We start from the raw sequence: 27,897 nt of genomic DNA on the forward strand, positions 1-27,897 counted from the left end.
CTGTGTGTGTGTGTCGATCAGGGTCTCTGCCTGCGTGCTGTGTGTGTGTCGATCAGGGTCTCTGCCTGCCTGCGTGTGTGTGTCGATCAGGGTCTCTGCCTGCGTGCTGTGTGTGTGTGTCGATCAGGGTCTCTGCCTGCGTGCTGTGTGTGTGTGTGTCCATCAGGGTCTCTGCCTGCGTGCTGTGTGTGTGTGTCCATCAGGGTCTCTGCCTGCGTGCTGTGTGTGTGTGTGTGTGTGTCGATCAGGGTCTCTGCCTGCCTGCGTGCTGTGTGTCGATCAGGGTCTCTGCCTGCGTGCTGTGTGTGTGTCCACCAGGGTCTCTGCCTGCGTGCTGTGTGTGTGTGTGTGTCCACCAGGGTCTCTGCCTGCGTGCTGTGTGTGTGTGTGTGTCCACCAGGGTCTCTGCCTGCGTGCTGTGTGTGTGTGTGTCCATCAGGGTCTCTGCCTGCGTGCTGTGTGTGTGTCCACCAGGGTCTCTGCCTGCGTGCTGTGTGTGTGTGTGTCCATCAGGGTCTCTGCCTGCGTGCTGTGTGTGTGTGTGTCCACCAGGGTCTCTGCCTGCGTGCTGTGTGTGTGTCCACCAGGGTCTCTGCCTGCGTGCTGTGTGTGTGTGTGTGTCCACCAGGGTCTCTGCCTGCGTGCTGTGTGTGTGTGTGTGTCCACCAGGGTCTCTGCCTGCGTGCTGTGTGTGTGTGTGTGTCCATCAGGGTCTCTGCCTGCGTGCTGTGTGTGTGTGTGTCCACCAGGGTCTCTGCCTGCGTGCTGTGTGTGTGTGTGTCCATCAGGGTCTCTGCCTGCGTGCTGTGTGTGTCGATCAGGGTCTCTGCCTGCGTGCTGTGTGTGTGTGTGTGTGTGTGTGAGTGTGTGTCGATCAGGGTCTCTGCCTGCGTGCTGTGTGTGTGTGTGTGTCGATCAGGGTCTCTGCCTGCGTGCTGTGTGTGTGTGTGTGTGTGTCGATCAGGGTCTCTGCCTGCGTGCTGTGTGTGTGTCCATCAGGGTCTCTGCCTGCGTGCTGTGTGTGTGTGTGTGTGTGTGTGTGTGTGTCCACCAGGGTCTCTGCCTGCGTGCTGTGTGTGTGTCCATCAGGGTCTCTGCCTGCGTGCTGTGTGTGTGTGTGTGTGTGTGTGTGTGTGTGTGTGTGTGTGTGTGTGGATCAGGGTCTCTGCCTGCGTGCTGTGTGTGTCGATCAGGGTCTCTGCCTGCGTGCTGTGTGTGTGTGTGTGTCGATCAGGGTCTCTGCCTGCGTGCTGTGTGTGTGTCGATCAGGGTCTCTGCCTGCGTGCTGTGTGTGTGTGTGTGTGTCGATCAGGGTCTCTGCCTGCGTGCTGTGTGTGTGTGTGTGTGTGTCGATCAGGGTCTCTGCCTGCGTGATGTGTGTGTGTGTGTGTGTCGATCAGGGTCTCTGCCTGCGTGATGTGTGTGTGTGTGTGTGTCGATCAGGGTCTCTGCCTGCGTGCTGTGTGTGTGTGTGTGTCGATCAGGGTCTCTGCCTGCGTGCTGTGTGTGTGTGTGGATCAGGGTCTCTGCCTGCGTGCTGTGTGTGTGTGTGTCGATCAGGGTCTCTGCCTGCGTGCTGTGTGTGTGTGTGTGTCGATCAGGGTCTCTGCCTGCGTGCTGTGTGTGTGTGTGTGTCGATCAGGGTCTCTGCCTGCGTGCTGTGTGTGTGTGTGTGTCGATCAGGGTCTCTGCCTGCGTGCTGTGTGTGTGTGTGTGTCGATCAGGGTCTCTGCCTGCGTGCTGTGTGTGTGTGTGTGTGTGTCGATCAGGGTCTCTGCCTGCGTGCTGTGTGTGTGTGTGTGTGTGTCGATCAGGGTCTCTGCCTGCGTGCTGTGTGTGTGTGTGTGTGTGTCGATCAGGGTCTCTGCCTGCGTGCTGTGTGTGTGTGTGTCGATCAGGGTCTCTGCCTGCGTGCTGTGTGTGTGTGTGTGTCGATCAGGGTCTCTGCCTGCGTGCTGTGTGTGTGTGTGTGTCGATCAGGGTCTCTGCCTGCGTGCTGTGTGTGTGTGTGTGTCGATCAGGGTCTGTGCCTGCGTGCTGTGTGTGTGTGTGTGTCGATCAGGGTCTGTGCCTGCGTGCTGTGTGTGTGTGTGTCGATCAGGGTCTGTGCCTGCGTGCTGTGTGTGTGTGTCGATCAGGGTCTCTGCCTGCGTGCTGTGTGTGTGTGTGTCGATCAGGGTCTCTGCCTGCGTGCTGTGTGTGTGTGTCGATCAGGGTCTCTGCCTGCGTGCTGTGTGTGTGTGTCGATCAGGGTCTCTGCCTGCGTGCTGTGTGTGTGTGTCGATCAGGGTCTCTGCCTGCGTGCTGTGTGTGTGTGTCGATCAGGGTCTCTGCCTGCGTGCTGTGTGTGTGTGTGTCGATCAGGGTCTCTGCCTGCGTGCTGTGTGTGTGTGTCGATCAGGGTCTCTGCCTGCGTGCTGTGTGTGTGTGTGTCGATCAGGGTCTCTGCCTGCGTGCTGTGTGTGTGTGTCGATCAGGGTCTCTGCCTGCGTGCTGTGTGTGTGTGTCGATCAGGGTCTCTGCCTGCGTGCTGTGTGTGCGTGCACTAAGGGCCTAATGATTAAGGCGTTGGTCCCCGAGTGTGTGTGTGTGTGTGTGTGTGTTTGTATCATGTGACTTACGTGGAGTCGGAGTCTGCGTTGCACTGCAGGAAGAAGCCAACACTCTTCTGGTGCGGCCGGTCTGGGTAGAAGCGAGGCATCACCATGATCTTCCAGGGCAGGTTCCTGACGAAGCAGGACGGGCTGAGAACAGACTCACTCAGCCGGCTGAACCTCTCCACCACAAAACGACATGTCGCCTCCGACCGCCAGCTGGTATCTAGATACACACACAGGAGAGGAGGGTCAGTGTGTGGCCATCAAGGTGTGTGTGTGGCCATCAGTGTGTGTGTGTGTGTGTGTGTGTGTGTGTGTGTGTGTGTGTGTGTGGCCATCAGTGTGTGTGTGTGTGGCCATCAGTGTGTGTGTGTGTGTGTGTGTGTGTGTGTGTGTGTGGGGCCATCAGTGTGTGTGTGTGTGTGTGGCCATCAGTGTGTGTGTGTGGCCATCAGTGTGTGTGTGTGTGTGTGTGTGTGTGTGGGTGGCCATCAGTGTGTGTGTGTGTGTGTATGTGTGTGTGTGTGTGTGTGTGTGTGTGTGTGCAGGTGAGTCCTCCTCACCATCCTCCATGTCCTCCTCTGTGTTGTGTCCGTCTGCCATGGCAACGTTGCCGTTAATCACCGGGTTGGCTGGGATTCTCGGGGGATCGTCTGTGTCCCCAGCTGCACATACACCACACAGAGAGGAAGACGGTCGTCAGATAAACAGAGATATCAGGGCTGGAAAACACCAGCATGGAGATACTCCTTAGTATCAAGGAAACAAAACGCCAGGTGGATTTAACTTGTTTAGGAAAACAGCCCTGATGTTAAAAACAACCATCATTATGTTGTCATCCAGAGTCATGTATTTTCCAAGTTACATCACATTGTCCTTTTAAAAACCTGCTGTATGTAACAAACACATTTAGTCTGGTTCGTGGTTTCATTTGTTGCCAAGGAAAAAAATACTGAGATACAGGCATCGTCCCGGGCCTAACAGAAATATGTTGTTTCTCACTGTTATGATGATATGAAGGGGAAGATGCACACAGTCCACTAGCTAGGAACGATCCCGTTCAAATAGAGGCTCAACATCTACCAGCATGTTATTTCAGCATGATGCACAACAGACACAATACAAACATCCACAACTAGACAAGATGCAGAGAAACATTTTGGTTCCTGAAACATCAGTGTCTTCTGTTTAAAGTTATGATGACGGGGTCAGGTTAAAACACTGATCTGTATTATATAGTTATGATGACTGGGTCAGTTTAAAACACTGATCTGTATTATATAGTTATGATGACTGGGTCAGTTTAAAACACTGATCTGTATTATATAGTTATGATGACTGGGTCAGGTTAAAACACTGATCTGTATTATATAGTTATGATGACTGGGTCAGGTTAAAACACTGATCTGTATTATAGTTATGATGACTGGGTCAGGTTAAAACACTGATCTGTATTATATAGTTATGATGACTGGGTCAGGTTAAAACACTGATCTGTATTATATAGTTATGATGACTGGGTCAGGTTAAAACACTGATCTGTATTATATAGTTATGATGACTGGGTCAGGTTAAAAACACTGATCTGTATTATATAGTTATGATGACTGGGTCAGGTTAAAACACTGATCTGTATTATATAGTTATGATGACTGGGTCAGGTTAAAACACTGATCTGTATTATATAGTTATGATGACTGGGTCAGGTTAAAACACTGATCTGTATTATATAGTTATGATGACTGGGTCAGGTTAAAACACTGATCTGTATTATATAGTTATGATGACTGGGTCAGGTTAAAACACTGATCTGTATTATAGTTATGATGACTGGGTCAGGTTAAAACACTGATCTGTTTAAAGTTATGATGACTGGGTCAGGTTAAAACACTGATCTGTATTATATAGTTATGATGACTGGGTCAGTTTAAAACACTGATCTGTATTATAGTTATGATGACTGGGTCAGTTTAAAACACTGATCTGTATTATAGTTATGATGACTGGGTCAGGTTAAAACACTGATCTGTATTATAGTTATGATGACTGGGTCAGGTTAAAACACTGATCTGTATTATAGTTATGATGACTGGGTCAGTTTAAAACACTGATCTGTATTATAGTTATGATGACTGGGTCAGTTTAAAACACTGATCTGTATTATATAGTTATGATGACTGGGTCAGGTTAAAACACTGATCTGTATTATATAGTTATGATGACTGGGTCAGGTTAAAACACTGATCTGTATTATAGTTATGATGACTGGGTCAGTTTAAAACACTGATCTGTATTATAGTTATGATGACTGGGTCAGTTTAAAACACTGATCTGTATTATAGTTATGATGACTGGGTCAGGTTAAAACACTGATCTGTATTGTGGTTTCCTTGTGATGTCTGTGTTTAATATTTAGAACAGAAGTTAATTTCCCTGCAATCTAAACATGCTTTCCGCATCCAAAATAGCATCCTATTCCCTACATAGGGCTCTGGTCTAAAGTAGTGCACTATGGGCCCAATTCCCTATATAGTGCACTACTTTTGACCATGGCCCTATTTAGGATGCGGACACTGTCTCGTCATCTTTAACCATCAGGAAGAACACTGTAATGCTGAGGCAGTGTCGCAGCAGCAGCAGCAGCAGCGTGTGTGTGTGGCAGTCGACTACAGCAGTCTGGTAATTAGTAACAATGAAGGATTAAGCTGTGAGCTCCTCTGACACACACAAGCCTGTGTAGCTGCTTTAGGAAGGGGACAGGAGAAACTCAGGCAGGTAATTACCCAGACAAAGAGCCTGGGACTAGTTTCATCAATCACAACTAAGATGCCTACTGAAGAAGAACACAGGAAGTCTGTATCTCAAACGTCACCCTATTCCCTATATAGTGCACTACTTTTAACCAGAGCCCAATGGCACACTATTCCCTACATAGTGGACTACTTTTAGCCTGGGCCCCTAGGGAAGGTGTAGAGAATAGGGTGTCATTTGAGAGTCAGACTAATAGTGTGAGAGTCAGTGAAGTATACCTTGTCTCCGTTAGCAATTCTACAGTCAGTTTGAATGACAGAAAAGTATCTCATATATTTAAATATATAGTGTGTCCTTACCTACCCTAGCAGTATGCGTGTCATCTCTTCCCTATACATGCCCTTCTGCGTCAGAGCCTGGTTGCATGTACTGAGTCTGTGTGTATGTATATATACGGAGCCCCAGTGAGCCACGCTCACGAGACTGGCCTCATTTTTCCAAGTGGATTACAGGCAGCTAACGACATGCGTCCCTCAGCCTGCGTCCCTCAGCCTGCGTCCCTCAGCCTGCGTCCCTCAGCCTGCGTCCCTCAGCCTGCGTCCCTGATGACTCCCTATTCCAGGGATCCTCAACTAGATTCAGCCGCGGGACCATTTTTTTTCTTGAGTGGCTTTTCAGGGGGCCAGGCTGCCGAGTGGGCTCCCAGGTGGCACAGCGGTCTAAGGCACTGCATCTCAGTGCTAGAGGCGTCACTACAGACCCTGGTACAATCCTGGGCTGGATCACAACCGGCCGTGATTGGGAGTCCCATAGGGCGGCGCACAATTTGCCCAGCGTCGTCCGGGTTTGGCCGGGGTAGGCCGTCACTGTAAATTTAGAATTTGTTCTTAACTGACTTGCCTAGTTAAATAAAATAAAAATATACTTACAAATAATTTTTAGATTGCAAATTGAATGCAAGAAGCACAAACAGATATGTTTTACTAAAACTTAACCATTTCAAACCTTGCTTAGCCTGTTGGGGATAGGGGGCAGTATTTGCACAGCTGGATAAAAAACGTACCCGATTTAATCTGGTTACTACTTCTGCCCAGAAACTAGAATATGCATATAATTATTAGCTTTGGATAGAAAACACCCTCAAACAGTTTCTAAAACTGTTTGAATGGTGTCTGTGAGTATAACAGAACTCATATGGCAGGCAAAAACCTGAGAAGCTTCCAAACAGGAAGTACCCTCTCTGACCATTCCTTGGGCTTCTTGGCTCTGTTTATTGAACATTTAGGATCTTTGCTGTAACGTGACACTTCCTACGGCTCCCATAGGCTCTCAGAACCCAGGAAAAAGCTGAATGATGTAATTCCAGCCGCTGGGTGAAAAACTTTAGCGTGTTTGGATGGTGGTCGATCAGAAGGCCATCAGACTGAGGCTCGTGCACGAGGGGATCCCATGCTTTTACTTTCTCTCTCTTTGAACATAAACACGCTTTCCCGGTCGGAATATTATCGCTTTTTTACGAGAAAAATGGCATAAAAATGTATTTTAAACAGCGGTTGACATGCTTCGAAGTACAGTAATGGAATATTTAGAATTTTTTTGTCACGAAACGCGTCGGGCGCGTAACCCATATTTACCCTTTCGGATAGTGTCTTGAACGCACGAACAAAACGCCGCTATTTGGATATAACAATGGATTATTTGGGACCAAACCAACATTTGTTATTGAAGTAGAAGTCCTGGGAGTGCATTCTGACGAAGAACAGCAAAGGTAATAACATTTTTCTTATAGTAAATCTGACTTTGGTGAGTGCTAAACTTGCTGGGTGTCTAAATAGCTAGCCCTGTGATGCCGGGCTATCTACTTAGAATATTGCAAAATGTGCTTTCACCGAAAAGCTATTTTAAAATCGGACATAGCGAGTGCATAAAGGAGTTCTGTATCTATAATTCTTAAAATAATTGTTATGTTTTTTGTGAACGATTATCGTGAGTAATTTAGTAAATTCACCGGAAGTGTTCGGTGGGAATGCTAGTCACATGCTAATGTAAAAAGCTGGTTTTTGATATAAATATGAACTTGATTGAACAGACATGCATGTATTGTATAACATAATGTCCTAAGATTGTCATCTGATGAAGATCATCAAAAGGTTAGTGCTGCATTTAGCTGTGGTTTGGGTTTATGTGACATTATATGCTAGCTTGAAAAATGGGTGTCTGATTATTTATGGCTGGGTACTCTGCTGACATAATCTAATGTTTTGCTTTCGTTGTAAAGCCTTTTTGAAATCAGACAGTGTGGTTAGATTAACGAGAGTCTTGTCTTTAAAATGGTGTAAAATAGTCATATGTTTGAGAAATTGAAGTAATAGCATTTCTAAGGTATTTGAATAACGCGCCACGGGATTCCACTAGCTGTTGAGTAGGTGGGACGCAAGCGAGAGGTTAGATTTGTAAACGATCACGAGAGGTTAGATTTGTAAACGATCACGTCTCTATTATGCGTGGGAATACCTGGGAACAGATTTCTTAAATAGTTATTTACTTGGAGCTGATTTCCTGGTGTTTTTACAGTATTTTAAGTCCAACAAATAAAATAAAAATATATATACATTTTTATTTACTCAGAAAACTTGGGGAGGCCAAATAAAACCAGCAATTGGAGATTCCCTACATAGAGCAGCAATACAGTATCCTCAGGGAAAATGTGTAGCAGTTGGGGGGGGGGGGGTCCCTCCTATAATTCTTATGTTGAAGGATGAGGAGCTCCAATGGCACCCTATTCCCTCAGTTCTAGTGCCTTTTTAAAAAAGGACAGTCTACTCAAATGAATGAAAATGAGTATGCCGACACCACCTAAAAATGGAATGCCCACCTCCAAAAACTTGCCCAATAACACATTGGTAAAAATGATTTGTTAAAATTATTAACATATTGTACCATGTTCAGTATATGAAATGGGGGGGCAGGTCTAGTGTTTATAGCATTGGACTAGTAACCAGAGGGTTGCAAGATCGAATCCCCGAGCTGACAAGGTAAAAACCTGTCCTTCTGCCCCTGAACAAGGCAGTTAACCCACTGTTCCTAGGCCGTCATTGAAAATAAGAACGTTCTTAACTGACTTGCCTAGTTAAATAAAGGTTAAATAAAAAATATATAAAAAAATCTAGCCTATGCATGGTCCATATTATCAGGTATGCTATTAGAAATAAACAACTTTAGCCCAACTGATGCAGCAAAGTGCAAATAAATAGGCTGAAGCATGGGGTTGGCTACCTGCATTCACCCCCCTTTATTTTACTAGGCAAGTCAGTTATGAACAAATTCTTATTTACAATGACGGCCTACCCCAGACGACGCTGGGCTTATTGTGCGCCGCCCTATGGAACTCCCAATCACGGACGGTTGTGATGCAACCTGGATTCGAACCAGGTACTGTAGTGACGCCTCTTGCACTGAGATGCAGTGCCTTAGACTGCTGTGCCACTCGGGAGCTTATCATTACCAGATCTCATATGTAATCTTTTAACTAGTTATTATCATATTGATACATTTTATGTCCCAAAAAAACTTGCATAAACACAGAATATAATGTAGGCCTACCTGTTAGGGTAACTTGGGGTAAATTGCCACCCGGGGTAATAAGCCCCCTGCCTGTACTTCTCCCAGAACCACTTTGTCACTATCCCCCCCAAAACTTTCCCTGGTTTCCACTACTCTTGCTCAACAAAAAATATTATCTGTCTCACAATTTTTTAAGTCATTCCAAAGAAATTAAATTGGAGGTAGAGAGACGTTGTACCCCAAGTCACCCTACAATTGACAGACATTACATTTAGCCCCACTCTCCCCTAGGCACATGCCAGTGTTAACATGCTTCTGCTAATAATCCTGGGTTTGAAATTGCGCAGTTCGCGCATATTTAGGAGTTGAGAAATGAATAAAGTAGGACTGGAAAGCTAGGATTTCTCTCTTTTGAACAAAAGCCATTAAAACTGCTGTTTTTGAGATTGCAAGAATTGTTATGCATTCTGACAAGAAGTCAATGCACGTTTCCCTCCCTATGGCACTGAGAACAGGAATGAGCCACGAAAGGAATATTTATCTAGCATAGAACAACAAGCTGACAAGGTAAATAGATAAACTATTCTACTATGGGGTTGTTAGATTTTCTTATTACTTACTTGTTTTGTTTGCAGAGGAAAAGTACATGTGGAATGATATTGCATCTACAAAATGCGCCTCCGCAGAAATATTTGTTCATGTTCCATATTTTTGTTGTTGTTGTGTGGTGGCAATGATTTTTTGGTGGCACAGCACCACAGCAAAACGGAAACATTGGAGCAATACCTTTGACCAGGTCACATAGTGCACTGCCTTTAGGTCTACCCTATGCAGGGAATGGGCCAATAGATTTTGCTATGAAAAGTTAAGCATTAGATCACTTATTTTGGTATTGCCTCCATGTAGCTTGTTTGTGGCCACAGGTTGAAGAATGGCTGAAAAATCTGAACATTAATCTAAAATTAACCCTACAAATAGCGCTGTTGGGAGAGTCAGAAAACCATAAATCAACCAATATTTTTGCTAAAAGTATTATATGATCATTAACCTCAGGTTCAGAATTTATATGAAACATCACAGCAGTTGAAAAATATATGGCACCTGGAAATCACAAGAGGGCGGTTTACAGAGATAGGTGGGATCGGGCATAAAATTTACTCTTTGGACCACCAGCCACTGCAGCAGGTAGATTTAAAAAAAATCTGCAATTCATTTAATTGCCATTTTAAAAAAAACAGCAGAAATACTTTGAAAAAAGCTACTGCAGCATTTATTTAGCAATAAATGTGATAAAATATCACAATTTTTTACTCACAAATGCAGGTGAAATGCTCACACTGGAGCTTTGACCACCCGCCAATATGGCTGGTGAAATAGACATCTTACCCACCAATGCCAAAATCTACCCGCATTTGGCAGGTGTTCATTTTAGGCCCTGGGTGGGATGGACTGAGAGTAGCTTGGGGCGGGGTTTAAAAGCTCACCTTCTATAACAGTTATGACTGAAAATACAATGTATAATATAAGTACATCAAAATATGGACTCATCAACCCAAAGGGTGGCTACTTTGAAGAATCTCAAACATAAAATATATTTTGATTTGTTTAACACTTTTTTTGGTAATTACATGATTCCATATGTTATTTCATAGTTGATGTCTTCACTATTATTCTACAATTTAGAAAATAGTAAAAATAAAGAAAAACCCTTGAACTAGTAGGTGTTTCCGAACTTTTGACTGGTACTGTATATGTAACAAAAGAAAAAGCTGTAAAAACAAAGTTTTTTTTGTCCCCAGAAGAGTTTGTCCTGCATCTCAGTAGGAGTGCTGCTCTGGGATCAGTTTGTCCTGCATCTCAGTAGGAGTGCTGCTCTAGGATCAGTTTGTCCTACATCTCAGAGTAGGAGTGCTGCTCTAGGATCAGTTTGTCCTGCATCTCATTAGGAGTGCTGCTCTGGGATCAGTTTGTCCTGCATCTCATTAGGAGTGCTGCTCTAGAATCAGTTTGTCCTGCTCTAGGATCAGTTTGTCCTGCATCTCAGAGTAGGAGTGCTTACCACTGGTGCTAAATGAGGTACATTTAGTAAGAGTAGTGCATGGCTATTAGGCTAGTATTCAGCAGCTGGGATGGGAAAGGGGCCAGGCCAGGAATAACTACTGGTGTTAAGTTAGGTACATTTAGTAAGACGTTAAAATTAAAATGGTTATAAGAATGACAAGGTGCCAATGTAAACCAACTGGTTGATGTATATGACTATTACAGTGGAAGGCCTCTTGTCCATGCACCTCAGCTAGACCTGAATCTGCTCATCCAAACATCAATTGTGTAAATAAATCAAACAGAGATTATATCAGTTGGACTAATGCCCCAGTGGTAATGATGAATGATATGTAATCTCCATCATGTGCATCACAATTGATCAAAATGCTAAAGAGCATGCTATTGACGAAAATATTTCTTAACTGTCAGAAATGTTGTTGACTGTCCCAACAAATGGGGATCATTAAAAATGGCGAGACACACGCGTTGTCTTCATACAATGAAGCAGCAAATCCCCGCGCGATGGCTGTGTCGATGCAACCTCCACATGCAGGCCTTGCCGCAGAAACATAAACCCCGCACTGCCACCCACCTCGAGTTCTTATGTTGGCTGAATCCTAAACTTGGCTAAACGCCATCTATCTAGCTGTGCTCCATTAAATATTTCTGGGCATCTTTTGGGCACTAGTGCATATTTCAGTAACGTTAGTTCGTCAGCTAGCTTAGACTATCGTTGATGTATGGCAAACCAAATTGACGCATCTGTGTTGATTAACTGAATTGTAAGCTAGCTAGTACATCTTTGCTAGCTAATGAAGTAGGTCTTTCAGCTAGATATCACCACTGCTAAATTAGTTAGCCATCTAGCTAGCTACATGATTATTTCCTGTATAGCTAGCTCATTTGAAAATGCGTGTCTCAATGACGATGATGCAAACCATTCATTTATAAAAAACGTAAACAAACAGGTAAGGCCTTGCTTCACATTGATCGCTTTAAAACGCTAGCTAAGTATCCACCATCTTGGAATCGCCACACACCCCCGTCCACGGAGAGGCCTCCTATAACGTCACTAAGCGCTAGCTAAGGCTAACCATTTTCAGTTAACAAATCATAATACAGCAAAACAATTATTTTACAAATACACGTTATTAAATTATACATATACTGTTTACAACAAAACTGAGTGACGCACTGAATTTGGACCACTGAGTGATCGCACCTTGTTACCTGGTTACTGTAGCATGGCTAACGTTCGCTGATTCGCGGCTAAGCAGAGCTGGCGTTAGCTAATTACAAATACATTACACAGGCTAGTTAACAGACAAATAGTAAACGCACAGTAGCCATGCGATCACTGTAAAATACCTATCTACCAATTGGTCAGTCAAAGGTGTAAGTAAATAGCAACATTTGCCTAATACTGCTGGGTCATTAATAGCCATTGTTAAAACTGCATGCGTAGGCTCAAATAGTCAAGTGAAACGAGCTAACTTTAGCTAAGTGGGCTACTGTTTACAAACATGAACGGAGGTGTAACATTCAGACTAAAATTGTGTTAACGTAACCCCTGTGACCGTGCACAAACGATTTATTTGGTAGCGTGAGTGAGCTATTGAGTCGGTTTATTTGGCAACTAGCAGGTTGGCTAGCTAACCGCGATGAATGAATTTTACATGCTATTGCTAACTAGCCAACTGATCCACATATAATCAATCTAAGTTAGCTTGTTAGGTGACATATGGCGGTTGTAAATGTACTGTAAAACATGTGGTTTATGTAATGTTTCACTCAAGTTGGCTTACGTTAAACCAAAACGGATGTTTTGACCATCGGTAGCTACCTAACGTTAGCTACCAAGTTGACTGCGCCACGTTTATCACGCCAACTTGGCTAGCTAGCTAACGTCAGACAGTGAGAGTGCAAGAAATCAGTCCGTGAATGTGCTAACCTGCCAGTTGCATGTGTGATGTAGTTTGCGAGTATCGGCTAGTTACCGGGTTGTCCAACGCTAACTAACTAGTTACATCCATGACGCTGGTATTTGACATGTCAACAACACTAACTTAGCTAGCTAACGTTGGCTACTGACTAAACGAGCGAACGAGGTCAGATGCTGCTGCAATGGGCGCATCATCAGCAAAATGAGTTATGACCATTGTGGCAGGCCTTGATGTTTACAGGAACGATACATCAGTTCACGCTAGCTATGCACTTCAACTATTTTCATGTCATTGTTTTCGTTTGTTGTGCCTTCCCGTGGCATTTTACCTTCCATCTCCATATCCTCGGGCTCGCTAAGTTGTTGCTCGCCGGCTTTCTGCTGCTGTTGAGTGTGGTGGTGGTTCATGTTGGCAACTGTTGTGAAGGGATGATGCCTGTTGTCTTTGTTCCCCTCGAACTTGTGTGTTGCTGGTTCCGCGGGGAGCCGGTTTCTGGCTTGTTGGTGAGGTGTTTGAGGGTGCGGAGGTGGAATAGACAGGTCGAACCTTGGCGGCTGGGCCTGTTCTAAAACAACCTCGGCCTCTTCTCCCGTCAGCGCCGGGGATTGAGGGGAGGAGGTCGGTGGAGGAGCAGGCAGAGAAACGCGGACGTATTTGCTTGCTATTCGCCCAATCTCGGCGCCTTGATGGGCGCAAGTCGCCGACGGTGGTGATGACTACGGCTCCAAAAAGGGAGACCCGTTGAATTAAATAAATCCGACTTTACCCCAGGTAATATGGGGCAATTGGCGAAGTGAGAAAGACAACTCACGACCTGCAGCCTGAGAAACAAATACTGTTGCCCTGCTTTAAAGCCAACTGGCACAAGGCAGCCAACTAACGAAATGAGTCAAACAGGGAAAACAAATGTTCATAAACGATCGATGCACATTGAAATACAACTTTCCCTTCGATATTCCCAGTCCGTGTGCTCCTCCGATTGTCCCTCGTCTGGGGGAGAGCAGAGAAAAAAGCTATCCATTCAAACCTGCTTCTAATTTGGAATCGCAGTAATTTAGAAGTTTAGGGTGATAGCGATGCCACAGCCCGATATCGACTTTCCCACACATTAAACCACCGTATTACTATTAGCAACAAAATTCAGCACCTTGTCGCATTTCAAACGTCTGTTCAATTAAGAAATGTGCCCGGTCACAGCCAGAGCCTCTCACCCGCTTCCTTGGTTTGTGATGTTGAGTTTGAGGTAAAACTCAAAATGGCGGTCGCGCTCTTCTCTGAAATGTCACATCCGCATGGAGATCTAAACACTCCCGCACACAGCACAATCGCTGGGTCGCTCGCTCGCTGACTGACTGTGTATTTTTCATTAACCAATATACTGGTCAGCAATCATAGGTTACAACTCATGGCAAAAAACAAAATATAATCCTAGCTAATATTATAGGTTAGTTGGTATAAGGGGTTATAGCAGAGGTCTCAAAATAATTTTGCTCCGGGGGCCGCATTCGGTCTTCAACGAGGTCCGGAGGGCCGCACTGAAAATTGGTTATATTTCCACGCCGTCAAAATGTGCCAAAAATTGTCCTCTATTCATCTTTTTTGAATTTTCGATGCTCCCTGACTGTCTAGCCTAAATGTTGGTGATTATTAGCAAGCTGAACACAGTCAAGAAACTGTATGAATGTAAGTCAATTATAATTTACAAAGTTTCGATTTGGTTGTAGTCATTTTAACGTAAGCCTATATTAAGTATGTTCCTTCGTCTCTCCTCCCCCCCCAAAACACCCTTGGGCCGGATTTTGACACCCCTGGGTTATAGCGTTTACCAGAAATAGGACTGTACTGGATGCACTTAAAGGGCCCATTTTCTTTAAAATAATTGCAACAAGCCACTGCAAACACATAACATAAGTTTTATTCTCCAGTGCTATGGATAAGAGTTGTATAAATTGTATTATTTTTCCCGCTTTGGAGTATATTCTGTTTTAAGGATATATGATGAGTCAATATCGCAGTGTAAAAACTGAGTGAAAGGGCCCAACATCATTTTTTGTCGCTAAGCTTCAATTTTCCAATCCAAATAAATTCTCTGGACAACTGAACATTGCAACATTTTGACACAATACACTGATACAAGGCTGTATCACAACCGGCCGTGATTGGGAGTCCCATAGGGCTGCGCACAATTGGCCCAGCGTCGTCTGGCGTAGGCCGTCATTGTAAATAAGAATTTGTTCATAACTGACTTGCCTAGTTAAATAAAGGGGGTGAATGCAGACAGCCATACCCAATGCTTCAGCCTATTTATTTTCACTTTGCTGCAACAGTTGGGCTAAAGTTGATTGTTTATTTCTAATAGCATACCTGATAATATGGACCATGCTTAGGCTAGATACTGTACATGGCACAATATGTTAAAATCCTATAAAACTGGTGTTAGCTGCACTATTTACTGCATTGTTATGGGACTGTTGTAAAATGCAGTAAACTTGAAAGGTTCACAGGAATTAAATGATATCTCAAGCCTCATAGTGGACCCACACACTCATACTGAATTTGTTTAGTACGTTTTTAATACATAGCTAGTATGTTTATTATTGTTGTAGCTATTAGCTACAATATGAAGAGTATCCTTCCCTCCTATCATAGATGAAGCAATATGAACTGAGTGATGAGAGATGTTCTGTTTGTAGGAAAACAGCGCCCTCTAGTGGAGAGATAGGGGAAGGGTGCTGAAAGTTGCTGTAGTGAGGTACAACAGCTTTTCAGCTGACTCATCCAAAGCTGTTGGAATGTCTTGTTCATCTACCTCCACCCACACACAGGAACACACACACACTGGCCTAAATCGGTCTTGACCAACAAGCTGCCATGATTACCATAGATATCATACCAGACACATCACTTGTAATGTCCTGCTGTTTAAGGAAAGTGGCCTATTAAATAATGATATAGCTACGTTGTGAAGAATCAAATCAAAATCAAATCAAATTGTATTTGTCACATGCGCCGAATACAACAGGTGTAGGTAGACCTTACCATGAAATGCTTACTTACAAGCCCTTAACCAACAATGCAGTTAAGAAAATCCCCCCAAAAAGTAACAAATAAAAGTAACAAATAATTAAAGAGCAGCAGTAAAATAACAATAGTGAGGCTATATACGGTGGGTTCCGGTACAGAGTCAATGTGCAGGGGCACCAGGTAGTCAAGATAATTGAGGTAATATGTACATGTAGGTAGAGTTATTAAAGTGACTATGCATAGATAATAACAGAGAGTAGCAACAGCGTGGAAGAGAGGGGGGCAATGCAAATAGTCTGTGTAGCCATTTGATTAAAAGTTACTCAAACTTTGTCTTGTAAACATAGCTGAGCTGCTAAATGTTTTAATTAATTCACTTAACACTCAGTCCATGTTGTTACACAAACTGGGGTTCCCTTTACTTGAGGACAGGTCCCCTAGATTCACACCTGTCTGCCTCCAGCCTTGAAGGTGTTCGATCAGCAATGAGCTCAGCCCTGGGTCGGGTTCATTACACACCACACAAAAGAAAACGGATTGAAACAGGGAGTACCGAGAAAAAGCTGGGGGGGGGTGGTTTCCTGGGGTCCAGAGTTTTTCCAGTTCTGGTAGACTAACCTAACCTGGTAAAACTTGGGACCCTAGTTGTAGGGTATGACATAGTAATAAATCAGGTGTAAAATAGTTTTATATGGGCTATGATAGGACCAGAGTTGTTCGCATCATGGTTAAAAGAAAACTAGACAACAACTACGATTGGACAATAGAACTAACAGGGCTTTATGCAGGGTTGCATCACGTAGGTCTTTGCATCTTTAATTAAAAAGTTACTCACATTGTATGTCATCACTGTGTTGATTGATTAATTGATAAGGGACCACCCAAAGTTTGAATATAAACTTTTTTCTCTTAACACAAATAAATAGGCCTATTTTAGGCTATAAATACATGAAGTTACCGCTTCCTTTCCCCTGGCCAGAGGGGATCAGAGCTCATAGGCTTCTCTAGGCTACCTGCAGCTGTGGTTGTTATCAGTAGGCTACAGTTGATCAGACAGAAGCACAGATTTATTGTGCACGAGTTGACAAATCATGAGGCAAATCAGTCTAAACAACAGTACTTTGTCCCTATTTTCAACACTTTTTTGTAAAAAATGTATCCCAAATTTTGGGGCAAATGCCAGCTCACTACACATTTGCCAGCGGCCCTGCTGCGCTGATCTTTGCAATGTGGGTAGATGGAAACCAAAACATAATGCTACAAATTAAGAAACATATCCTATATGTATGTTCTACTTTCTCTAAATGTCGAGTTAGTATCTTGAAATTTTGAGTTAGCATCTTGAAATGTTGACTTACGTATTTCAAAATTTTTAGTTAGCATCTCCAAATGTTGACTTACTATTTCGAAATGTTGACTTAGTGTCTTTACATTTTGAGATAAAAATTAAAAAACATTTTTAGCTAGTAGCTCTAAATGTTTCGATAGTATTAACATTTCAAAATGTTTTTGGTGGCGGGAATGGGCTTCCATAAATGTTGAATGGCTATAAATTCTAGTGGAAACCTAAAAGCACAGCTTTTTACTTCTCACACAAGCTTAAGTAGCTAAGAATTTTCGTGGCGTTCCTTTATGTCATTTCTATGACAGATGTTTCTGTGGTCCACTGAAATCTTCAGCACAAACCTGAAGCCACGACCCAGAGCCATACTAGCCAATCACTGCTTGAAATAGAGGCGGAGTAGAAACGACAACACGGTAGTATGACTTTTATATAGGCGGACGTCGGCAACGTCCAAACTAGTTGAAGAGTCTTTTCAGACCGGAGTAGTCGGTTTGAGAAACAGCTATTAAGTAATAACAAAATTAATGAATTCACTAACGGACATTTATTCGCATCGCCAAGTAATTTATTAATCGACATACTAAAGTTGTAATCTACCTGAGGTTTTAGAGTGGTAAATGGAGGAGAAGAAGAAAGACGGAGACCCGGAGATTCAAGAACACGGACCCGAACATTGGTTCTCAAAATGGGAGCGGCAGTGTTTGGCCGAAGCGGAGCAAAGGGAGTCAAACGAGGAGGAGGCCGATAACGACCAGGATAAATTATGGCATCTCTTCCAGAATTCCGCCACTGCTGTGGCTCAGCTCTACAAAGGTCCGAGACAAGACCAGAACTAGCTAACTAACTTACGTTAGTCGGCTGCCACCCCTGTGCCTTGTTACTGAGCTTGCTATGCTACTCAGTCACTGTTAGTGGCGGTGGGAACTAGCTAATGTTAGCTACCTAGCTAGTAGCCAACTAGCTAGTTTACCAGCTCAGCTGGTTAGCTAGCTACTGTACTGTAGCAACTGTTTGCCGTCTTAAGTCAAGACATCCCGTAATTATAGTTTGCTCGTTTTTTTTGTGTTAGTAAAAAAGAACACCTAAAATGTATCTTTATGAAACGAAACAATTTCTTAAACGTTACAGTAGTTTGAGCTGGCTGTTGTTCGCCAACGTCTATCTAACTAACGTTATCGTCTAGCTAGTTAACGATAACTGCCAAACAACATAACCAGCCAACACACTTTCGGTAGAACTAATATGGTTTATACTGTTACTGAGTTAACCATCTGGTTAGAGAAACTGCGAGTCCGACAATGTCAGTGAACAAGTAGCTAACGTTAAACGCTGTTGAGTGCATGTATTAGAGAAACAAAATGGCGATGGAAACAACAATCATCGCTACGCGACATTCCCTTGTGACAGATTGCGTCTTTCAGTGTTGCCTTTTTGTTAGGTGTGTGGGGCTAATATTACTTACCATAGATATACATGAAAGTTATATTATCCGTTTTGGTTTGTCTACAATCAACGAATAACCCGAGTTGTTTTATCAATGCATACTGAAAATTAAACAAAATGGCGAAGATTTACTATTGGCTTTGGGGTTATTGAGAATTCTTACCTGCTACTGTAATACTTCTCATAGATATACTGAAGTATCGTAACCATCAATTCTTTAGTTACTAAGGTATCAAGTATTTATAATTTACGACTGCAACTTTCCTGCTGAAAGGGCAACTTTAGTTGGTGCGTTATGCACTCGTGCTCATAAACTGTCGAGTTGGCCATCTAGTGCTGGCTGACAGTTATTTTTATTCCAAAGCCCGCCTGCAACTCTAGATGCAAGACAAAATGGCGAATAAAAACAGTCCTGTAATCAAGACGCTTTCAGTCTCATGTGTTGCCTTGTATCATGTACTACTAAAGTGGGAATACTGTACAATAATTGGGGCTTAACTTGCTATTTATGTAAACTGTTGTCAACCAGGCTATTTATGTAAACTGTTGTCAACCAGGCTATTTATGTAAACTGTTGTCAACCAGGCTATATATCTTAGTAGGAAATTCCAACAAACCTGTAATGTTTTTGGTGGTGTGTTGTCTCGACAGACCGAGTATGTCACCAACAGGGGGGGCTTTCTTTGTGGGTGCCGTTTCAGAACGCTGCCACAGCCGTGACCAACCTGTACAAAGGTAGGTGTCAGGGACACTCAACTGTTTTCACTTTCTTGTCTTCTAACTTGCTTTCACGACAGTATAGGATCATCATAAGTCTATAGGCTTTTCATTATCGTTCTGCTGTAGTCTAAGCATGTATTGATTTGTACAGTAGTTGTCAAGGTACTTGGCCTACCACAGGGGGTAGGGTACTTCAGAAGACTCAATAAAGGGTAATCGGGACAGAGCAAAATGTACAGTAGCCCAAAAAAGGTTGAGAGCCAAAGGCTCATAATAAAAGTCCATAGGCTTTCCTTTGTCATTCTGCTGTAAACAGGACATGTATTGATTAGTAGATTGATAGAAACTTGTAAGCAATCAAGGGCCTGTTCTAGTCACCTGAATATTGACCATCTCACAGTTTACAGCCGTCCTCTCAAGTTCTGGTCCTGGAGAGCACAGCACGGTGTTCAGCCTAACTCTCAGACTCTAGTCGGCATTCTGCCTTCTCCCTACACTTTTTAGCCACCACCTTCGGCAACGACTGGCTCATGTGAACTACAATCCCGACGCTGTATTTTTAAGGTTTAGAAAAGTCAATAATCATCGCTTGGATACGGCTGTCGAAACGCCCTTATCTTTCATCAGTGAGAGAGAAAAATTATACACTTACTGTAGCGGTTACAGATCCACACAGCTATGGGTGCCTCATCAAATGAAACTACACTTGTGCTGCACTTCCCGAGTTGTGTACACAGGTGTTCGGAGCACATAGCTAATTAGCACAGGTGATGGCCTCTGTAACATGGAGATATGGCCGTGTGGGAACCCTAAAAAGGTGTGTATCAATTATACCTTTTTGTTTATTGGAAATGATTTCTTGCTGATATGAAAGATATATAGTTTTGGAGGCATACCTACCTTACCTCAAGTGATGCATGTTAATGTTCAGACCGAGTGCCGAGGTTCTTATCAACCCACCCCCCCCCCCCTACAGAAGACCCCTTGGTCCAATAACTAATGTGCATTGGAACAGAGTCATGTTCAACGGCTAGTTCCAGTCCCAGCACTAACACATCTGATTCAGCTGATCATCAAGAGTCCCTGTAGATAGTTGAATCAGGTGTGTTAGTGCTGGACTAGGACAAAAGCCTCCATACCAAGTGGCTCTCCAGGATCATGATTCCAGCATCTGCAGGCAGCCCCCACCTTTGGAAGGGGGGGCTGCCTGCGGGGGACCAGTACGGAAAAAAATGTATGAAATGTATGCATTCACTACTGTAAATCGCTCTGGATAAGAGTGTCTGCTAAATGACTAAAATGTAAATGTATAGTTCTGTAGTGAACTGTCAACTGTTAGTCACACGTTTCACTCAGGCTACACAAAGGAACCTTCAGCCAAGTCTCATCACATGTTCTCTCTTTCTCACACACACACTTTCTCTCACACACTCTCCTTTCTCTCTTTCTGCACCCCCCGACACAGAGTCCGTGGAGGCCCACCAGCGTAGCTATGACCTAGGTATACAGATCGGCCACCAGCGTCGCAACAAGGATGTGCTGGCCTGGGTGAAGAAAAGAAGGAGAACCATTCGGCGAGAGGACCTCATCAGCTTCCTGTGTGGCCGGGCCCCACCCCCCCGGAGTTCCAGAGCCACCCTCACCCCAGGACACAGACTGACCATGGTCTCCCCTAACCGGCCTCCCCCGGCCCCTGAGACTGACTCCTCTGTGGAGGCTGACCTTCAGCCCTTCAGAGAGGCCATCGCACTGCATGGTAAATACACAGATATACAGTGGGGTCTAAAATTGACAGCCTTGATAAAGGTGACTGTATAAAATCAACAATTTGAGTACTGAGCTATATTTTATGGTTAAAAAAATGGGGAAGTTACACTACCGGTCAAAAGTTTTAGAACACCTGCTCTTTCAAGGTTATTTTTCTTTATTTTTACTATTCTCTACATTGTAGAATAATAGTGAAGACATCAAAACTATGAAATAACACATTAAGGAATTAAGTGTTAAACAAATCAAAATATATTTTATATTTGAGGTTCTTGAAATAGCCACCCTTTGCCTTGATGACAGCTTTACACACACTTGGCATTCTCTCATCCAGCTTCATGAGGTAGTCACCTGGAATGCATTTCAATTAACTTTGTGGAATTCTTCCCTTAATGCATTTGAGCCAATCATTTGTGTTGTGACAAGGTAGGGGGGGTATACAGAAGATAGCAGCCCTATTTGATAAAAGACCAAGTCCATATTATGCCAAGAACAGCTCAAATAAGCAAAGAGAAACGACAGTCCATCATTACTTTAAGACAAGAAGGTCAGTCAATATGGAAAATGTCAAGAACTTTGAAAGTTTCTTCAAGTGCAGTCGCAAAAACCATCAAGCTCTATGATGGAACTGGCTCTCATGAGGACCGCCACAGGAATGGAAGACCCAGTTACCTCTGCTGCAGAGGGTAAGTTCATTAGTTACCAGCCTTTGACATTGCAGCCCAAATAAATGCTTCAGAGTTCAAGTAACAGACGCATCTCAACATCAACTGTTCTGAGGAGACTGTAAATCAGCCTTCATGGTCGAATTGCTGCAAAGAAACCACTACTAAAGGACACCAATAAGAAGAGACTTGCTTGGATGAAGAAACATGAGCAATGGACATCAAACTAGTGGAAATTTGTCCTTTGGCCTGGAGTCCAAATTGGAGATTCTTGGTTCCAACTGCCGTGTCTTTGTTTGCTGTGTGGGTGAACGAATGATCTCCGTATGTGTATTTCCCACTGTAAAGCATGGAGGAGGAGGTGTTATGGTGTGGGGGTGCTTTGCTGGTGACATTGTCTGTGATTTATTTAGATTTCAAGGCACACTTAACCAGCATGGTTCCACAGCATTCTGCAGTGATACGCCATCTCATCTGGTTTGCGGTTAGTGGGACTATCATTTGTTTTTCAACAGGACAATCACCCAACACACCTCCAGGCTGTGTAAGGGCTATTTGACCAATAAGGAGAGGGATGGAGTGCTGCGTCAGATGACCTGCCCTCCTCAATCCCCCGACCTCAACCAAATTGAGATGGTTTGGGAGGAGTCGGAGCGCAGAGTGAAGGAAAAGCAGCCAACAAATGCTCAGCATATGTGGGAACTCCTTCAAGACTGTTGGAAAAGCATTCCAGGTTGAGATATTGTCAAGCGCGTGCAAAAGCTGTCATCAAGGCAAAGGGTGGCTATTTGAAGAATCTCAAATATAAAATATATTTTGATTTGTATAAAACTTTTGGTTATTACATGATTCCATGTGTAATTTCATAGTTTTGATGTCTTCACTATTCTACAATGTAGAAAATAGTAAAAAATAAAGAAAAACCCTTGAATGAGTAGGTGTTGTAAAACTTTTGACCGGTAGTGTGTATCATTTTATTCTAATACAATTGAGCAGAGAGATTTGGTTCAACAAGTAACTGTTTTCTCTCAGGGATCAAAATGGTTGACGCCCCTGTTTTCAGAACCTTTCAATGCCTTGCAAGGGTAACGACACTAAGCCTTTTTCTGATATGTTTTGAGTTGGAGAAACCGTTGGGAGGGATCTTAGACCATTCCTCCATACAAGAATCATTCCAGATCCTTGATATCCTTCGTCTGCGATTATGGACTGCCCTCTTCAATTTAAACCACAGGTTTAAATGGGTTTCATGTCCGGTGACTGAGATGGCCATTACAAAATGTTGATGCTGTGGCCAATCAACGATTTCTTTGTGGATTTTGACGTGTGCTTAGTCTGAAACTTGGCTCCAAGTCAAATACAATTTTATTCATCAACAACAGCATTGAAGGTCCCCAAGAACAGTGGCCTCTTAAATGGCTTAAGTTTGGAACCACCAAGACTCTCTTCCTAGTGCTGGCCACCCGGCCAAACTGAGCATTCGGGGGAGAAGGGCTTTGGTCAGGGAGGTAACCAAGAACATGATGGTCACTCTGACAGAGTTCCTCTGTGGAGATGGGAGAACCTTCCAGAAGGACAACCATCTCTGCAGCACTCCACCAATTAGGCCTTTATGACCAGACAGAAGTCACTCCTCAGTAAAACTGCTTGGAGTTTGCCAAAAGGTACCTAAAGACTCTGACCATGAGAAATAAGATTCTCTGGTCTGCTAAAACCCAGATTGAAATCTTTGGCCTGAATGACAAGTGTCCCGTATGGGGAAAACCTGGCACCATCCCCACGGTGAAGCGTGGTGGCAGCATCATGCTGTGGAGATGTCTTTCAGCAGCAGGGACTGGGAGACTAGTCAGGATCGAGGGGAAAGCTGAACGAAGCAAAGTTCAGAGATCTTTAATGAAAACCTGCTCCAGCACGCTCAGGACCTCAGACTGGGGCGACGGTTCACCTTCCAGCAGGAAAACAACCGTAAGCACACAGCCAATGTAGGAGTGGCTTTGGGAAAAGTGTCAGTGTCCTTGAGTGGCCCAGCCAGAGACCGGACTTGAACCCGATCTAACATCTCTGGAGGATTAGTGTTGGTCATTCAGAGGTAGAGTCCTAAACTGCACCCTATTCCCTACATCAGGGAGGGGCAACTTCGATTGGGGTGGGGGCCAAAACGAATCTGAACTAGTCACGAGGGGCTGCAGTTTCTTGCGAGTCTGCGTACCCACATCAATACCCCTTAACACACATTGCAAGCAAAACACTTGTGGCCCCGCTCTTGACAGCAGACAATGTTTACATTTTAGAGTTAATTTTGTGCAATTCTAGACTTTGCCATGGGGTGTAGAGAAAATGTTGCTGTTTTTAGATCAAGTTTACTGTAATTCTACACATTTTGCCATGTGGTTTTCATAATATATGAGTAATTTGACCATGATAACAAGTTTAGGTAGCTGGCTGCATTACTAGCTTTGCAATCCCAAAAAAATGTGTTGCTGACATGGGCCATTACTATCAGTGACTTACATAATGAGAGAAACAGCTGAGGTGCAATCACATTTTGAAATTGCACGTTGTGTATTCTACTATTATAAGTTGCGACCACAACTGAGTTCCAAAAGTATTTTTTTAAATAAATAACACTTTTGATCCAAGGACCTCATGTGGCCCGCGGGCCGCCAGTTCCCCATCCCAGCCCTTCATAGTTCACTACCTTGTTGACCAGAGCCCTATGGACCCTGCTCCAAAGTAGTGCTTATATAGGGACTATGATGCCTTTTGGGGATGTACCTTTGTGCCCCATGGCCTGAATGCATCCTAGACAGACTTCCTTGGTATTTCATGTCATCTCTGAGTCAGGGTTCGATGACTGAGTTTGACCTTATGGTGGTGTTTTTCTTTCCTTCTCCCCTCCCTACCTTATCCTTCCCCTCCCCCCCCCCCCTCTCCAATCTGTCCTCTCCTCCTCTCTCCAGGTCTAAGTGGGGCTATGGCCAGCATCAGTGTTCGTTCCGGTACCCCAGGCTCTCCCACCCACGTGGGGGGTGCTGCTGGTGGTGGGGGTGGGTCGACTCCGGTGGGGCGTCGGCGTAACGGTCTCCATGATGTGGACCTGAACACTTTCATCTCCGAGGAGATGGCCCTGCACCTGGACGCTAACCCCAGGAAACGCAGCTCCGCCCAGTGCAATGACGTCATAACAGACTCCCCCACCCATAAACGCAACCGGATGATCTGATTGGGCTGGCAGCCCAGCCCCAGGGAGGGTTAAGTGACCTTTGTGGGAGGGGGGTGTGAGTTCTTGAAACAGACTGAAGGATATATGGCTGTGGAGTGAACTGGGGTTGAGGACTAAGGAGGCCTTCCATTTAGTTGAGTGGGTGGTGTCTTCCTGTCCTTGTCTCCTTTCCTAGTTGAGAGCACTGGTCTAAACTGAAAGCATGCTTGTTGGAAACCTGTCATCAAGCCTTCCTAACCCCGTTAGGCTGCGTCTACACAGGTAGCCTAATTCAGATCTTTTCCCACTAATTGGGCCTTTTGACCAATCAGATCAGTTCTTTTCCCAATAATTGGGCAACAGAACAGAATTGGGCTGTCTTTGTAAATGCAGCCTTAGTGATCAGTGCTTGTGACTGTGAGGAACGGAAGCGAGGACAGAAAGGCATCAAGGAGGTTGGGATGCAGCCCCCTTTCAGAGGAGAAATGCACTGTGCTGATTTGAAATAAAAAGAAGCCACTTGATCCTCTACACTTGTCGCCCCCTCTCCCACCCCATCCTCACCCCTCCTCCCTTCCTAAGGAAACGAGGGCCGTGGAGAACATGTTACTCAGTGAACTAGATCATGATTGATGCCAGAAGTGGTTCTGTTGGAGAGATGCCTTCTTTGCTAGGACTTATTGCTTTGTGTTAGTCATCCTGCTCAGTGGACATTGATGCTGTCTGTGATGATGAAGAGGAGGACATCCCTCACATGAGATTTCCTGACTGTGTCCCAATGGCACCCTAGTCCCTACACAGCACCATAGCCCCTACACCCTAGTCTCTACACACCACCCTAGTCCCTTCACCCTAGTCCCTACATGGTACCCTACTATATTACAGCATAGGGCCCTTTTGAAATGTGTTGCACTATACAGGGTGTTGTTTGGGAGCAGCCCTGCTCTCTCCTGTGTCTAGTTTCATGGCTGTGGGGTCTCGGGGCTGATTCTCCCAATAGCAGGCTGTTGATATTTGATTGTATAGGCTTCCTTTCTGTCTGATAACTGTGCTTCAGCAGTCATGTTAGTTTTGAGTTGCAAGTACAACTGACCCACAGGGTCAGCGTCCCAAAATCGCACCCTATTCCCTATATAAAGTGAACTACTTTTGCCTATAGGTCACTCTGGTCAAAGTAGTACATTATATAGGGAATAGGGATGCTATTTGCTACACTAACCCCAGAGTTCATGTTCAGGTTTGTATACCTCTGCTGCAGTTGGTTCATTTATACACCGCCTTGCTTTTTCTGTTGAGAGGTATTTCAAAGTTCAGGAATTATCTGTGTTACTTAATGCTTGGATAATATCTGACTTTTGCCAGACTAACCTTCCAGTCAGTGATGTAGTGTGGAAACAGATAGGAAGGTAAACTATGATCACCGTTCACAGTGAGCACATGTAATGCTCCCTAAACTTTCAATGCATTTTTTACATGTAAAAGATGGGACAGGTAAACGCTCCCGCAAAATATCCTGTGTTTCTACTCCTCTACACCTCTGCCCCCTTCTGAGTGTGTTGAAGATGTTTTCTGAGTATTCTGTTCAGTGTGGTTGTGTTCACCATATTACCAGAGTTGGAATAATGATTTTGCACTTAAGCTTCTTTCACATCTAAACTCATGCAAGTTGATCTTCCATCAGAACCAACCAGGCAGTCCATCCTCCACCTAAGGTATTCAATCAGACACCACCACCTTCACCTCCCCACCCTCTGGAACTGGTGGGGGTTCACCTGCCACCAAACGGAAGAGAAACAAACTGAAATGTTTTGATACTCTGCCGTAATGAACATGCCCCAAACCAGAAGAGAAAGACTGAAATGTTTTGCTATGTTGTGCTGTAATGAACATGCCCCAAACCAGAAGAGAAACTCCTGTTTGTTTTTTTCTGTTGCAAAACGTTTTGCTATGCTGTGCCATACTGAACACCACCCAGATTAAGAGATGTGGTTGGAGCTAAAGTGGAGGCCCCAGAAACAAACTGACAGAATTGTTCTTTTAGTGAGGGGTCTACATCCCAATGTCCACACTACTGTTTAGTATGCCGTATGAATGGCCAATCCAGTGCATCGCTCCATACTAAGTGATATTGTGACGTAGTCTGTCTTCTAATGGGTGTTCATTATTGACTTGTGTTGATGTGAAAAGATGCAGTTGCCTGACTATTAAAGCTGAAAGGGATAGTTTACCTGAATTATTAGAAAATGCCGTTGGTTTCCTTACCCTGTATAGACAAGGAATACAGCAATCCATGCTTTGATTTTTGTTTACATGTGCTGCGTTTAGTACCAAAAAAAAACATAATTGAAAGGAAACGGTGCTGTACCCGTTTCCAGTTGATAAACAGGGAGGGTTTGGGTTGTGGGGGTAAAAAAAAATCTGCTTCCCTTTAAATACGTCACTTGCTGCTTTAAGCCACACCCCGAGACACCCGCCGGACGCCAAGCCACACCCTGGCACACTCGCCGAACGCCAAGGCACACCCGCCGAACGCAGTAAACACATCTCAGCCTGTTAAAGAACGTTTTGGAAAAACGCGTCGTACAGTACAAACCGTTCCACAACTCAGAAAACGTTCACGCGAACTGAACGCACCCATGGCCGTGGATTCCAAATGCCAACTTTCTAGCATTATTGTCCAAACCCAATGCAACCAAATCATTATCCCTGATATTAGCATTTTTTTTTCACATTTCATGTCTGACAGATTTTATTTGTGTGAACTATCCCTTATGTGACAGATTGAGGTTGTTCCTAAACTCTGATCTAGGATCAGCTAACATGAACCCGTTTT

At 44.1% G+C, this 27,897-nt stretch overlaps 2 protein-coding genes and 1 non-coding gene across 4 annotated transcripts in view; 2 read left to right on the top strand and 1 right to left on the bottom strand.

The window, feature by feature from the left end:
* Window positions 1-14,201, bottom strand: part of LOC115208339 (ubiquitin carboxyl-terminal hydrolase 7) — a 59,737-nt gene extending 45,536 nt beyond the window's left edge. The window contains exons 1-3 of one of the 2 annotated variants that reach the window (XM_029776305.1): window positions 13,227-14,200; window positions 3,161-3,262; window positions 2,622-2,820 (exon numbers count right to left, since the gene is read on the bottom strand). In XM_029776305.1, coding sequence (XP_029632165.1) covers window positions 2,622-2,820; window positions 3,161-3,262; window positions 13,227-13,305 — 380 coding nt within the window. In that variant the 5' untranslated portion in view covers window positions 13,306-14,200. Of the gene's footprint in view, window positions 1-2,621; window positions 2,821-3,160; window positions 3,263-13,226 lie in introns of both variants that reach the window. The other variant, XM_029776314.1, reaches the window with a different exon arrangement.
* A 3,212-nt stretch (window positions 14,202-17,413) lies between these two features.
* On the top strand, window positions 17,414-17,574 carry LOC115147521 (small nucleolar RNA SNORA14). The gene has a single exon (XR_003866381.1). It is a non-coding gene; the product is annotated as a small nucleolar RNA SNORA14 (small nucleolar RNA).
* A 113-nt stretch (window positions 17,575-17,687) lies between these two features.
* Window positions 17,688-27,308, top strand: LOC115208354 (UPF0472 protein C16orf72 homolog). Its single transcript, XM_029776334.1, has 4 exons — window positions 17,688-18,080; window positions 19,362-19,445; window positions 20,896-21,186; window positions 24,823-27,308. Exons 1-4 carry the CDS (start codon window positions 17,885-17,887, stop codon window positions 25,083-25,085), a joined length of 834 nt encoding a protein of 277 aa, XP_029632194.1. The 5' UTR covers window positions 17,688-17,884; the 3' UTR covers window positions 25,086-27,308.
* Window positions 27,309-27,897: the final 589 nt, after the last annotated feature.

The sequence above is a fragment of the Salmo trutta genome, chromosome 1 (genome assembly GCF_901001165.1).
Source record: "Salmo trutta chromosome 1, fSalTru1.1, whole genome shotgun sequence".
Classification (NCBI taxonomy): domain Eukaryota; kingdom Metazoa; phylum Chordata; class Actinopteri; order Salmoniformes; family Salmonidae; genus Salmo; species Salmo trutta.

Excerpts from the sequence above, each read along its gene's own strand:
- LOC115208354 (XM_029776334.1), top strand. The coding sequence starts at position 17,885 with ATGGAGGAGAAGAAGAAAGACGGAGACCCGGAGATTCAAGAACACGGA. Across the intron at positions 18,081-19,361 it reads TGTGGCTCAGCTCTACAAAG|ACCGAGTATGTCACCAACAG; the intron begins GTCCGAGACAAG and ends TTGTCTCGACAG. Across the intron at positions 21,187-24,822 it reads AGAGGCCATCGCACTGCATG|GTCTAAGTGGGGCTATGGCC; the intron begins GTAAATACACAG and ends TCCTCTCTCCAG.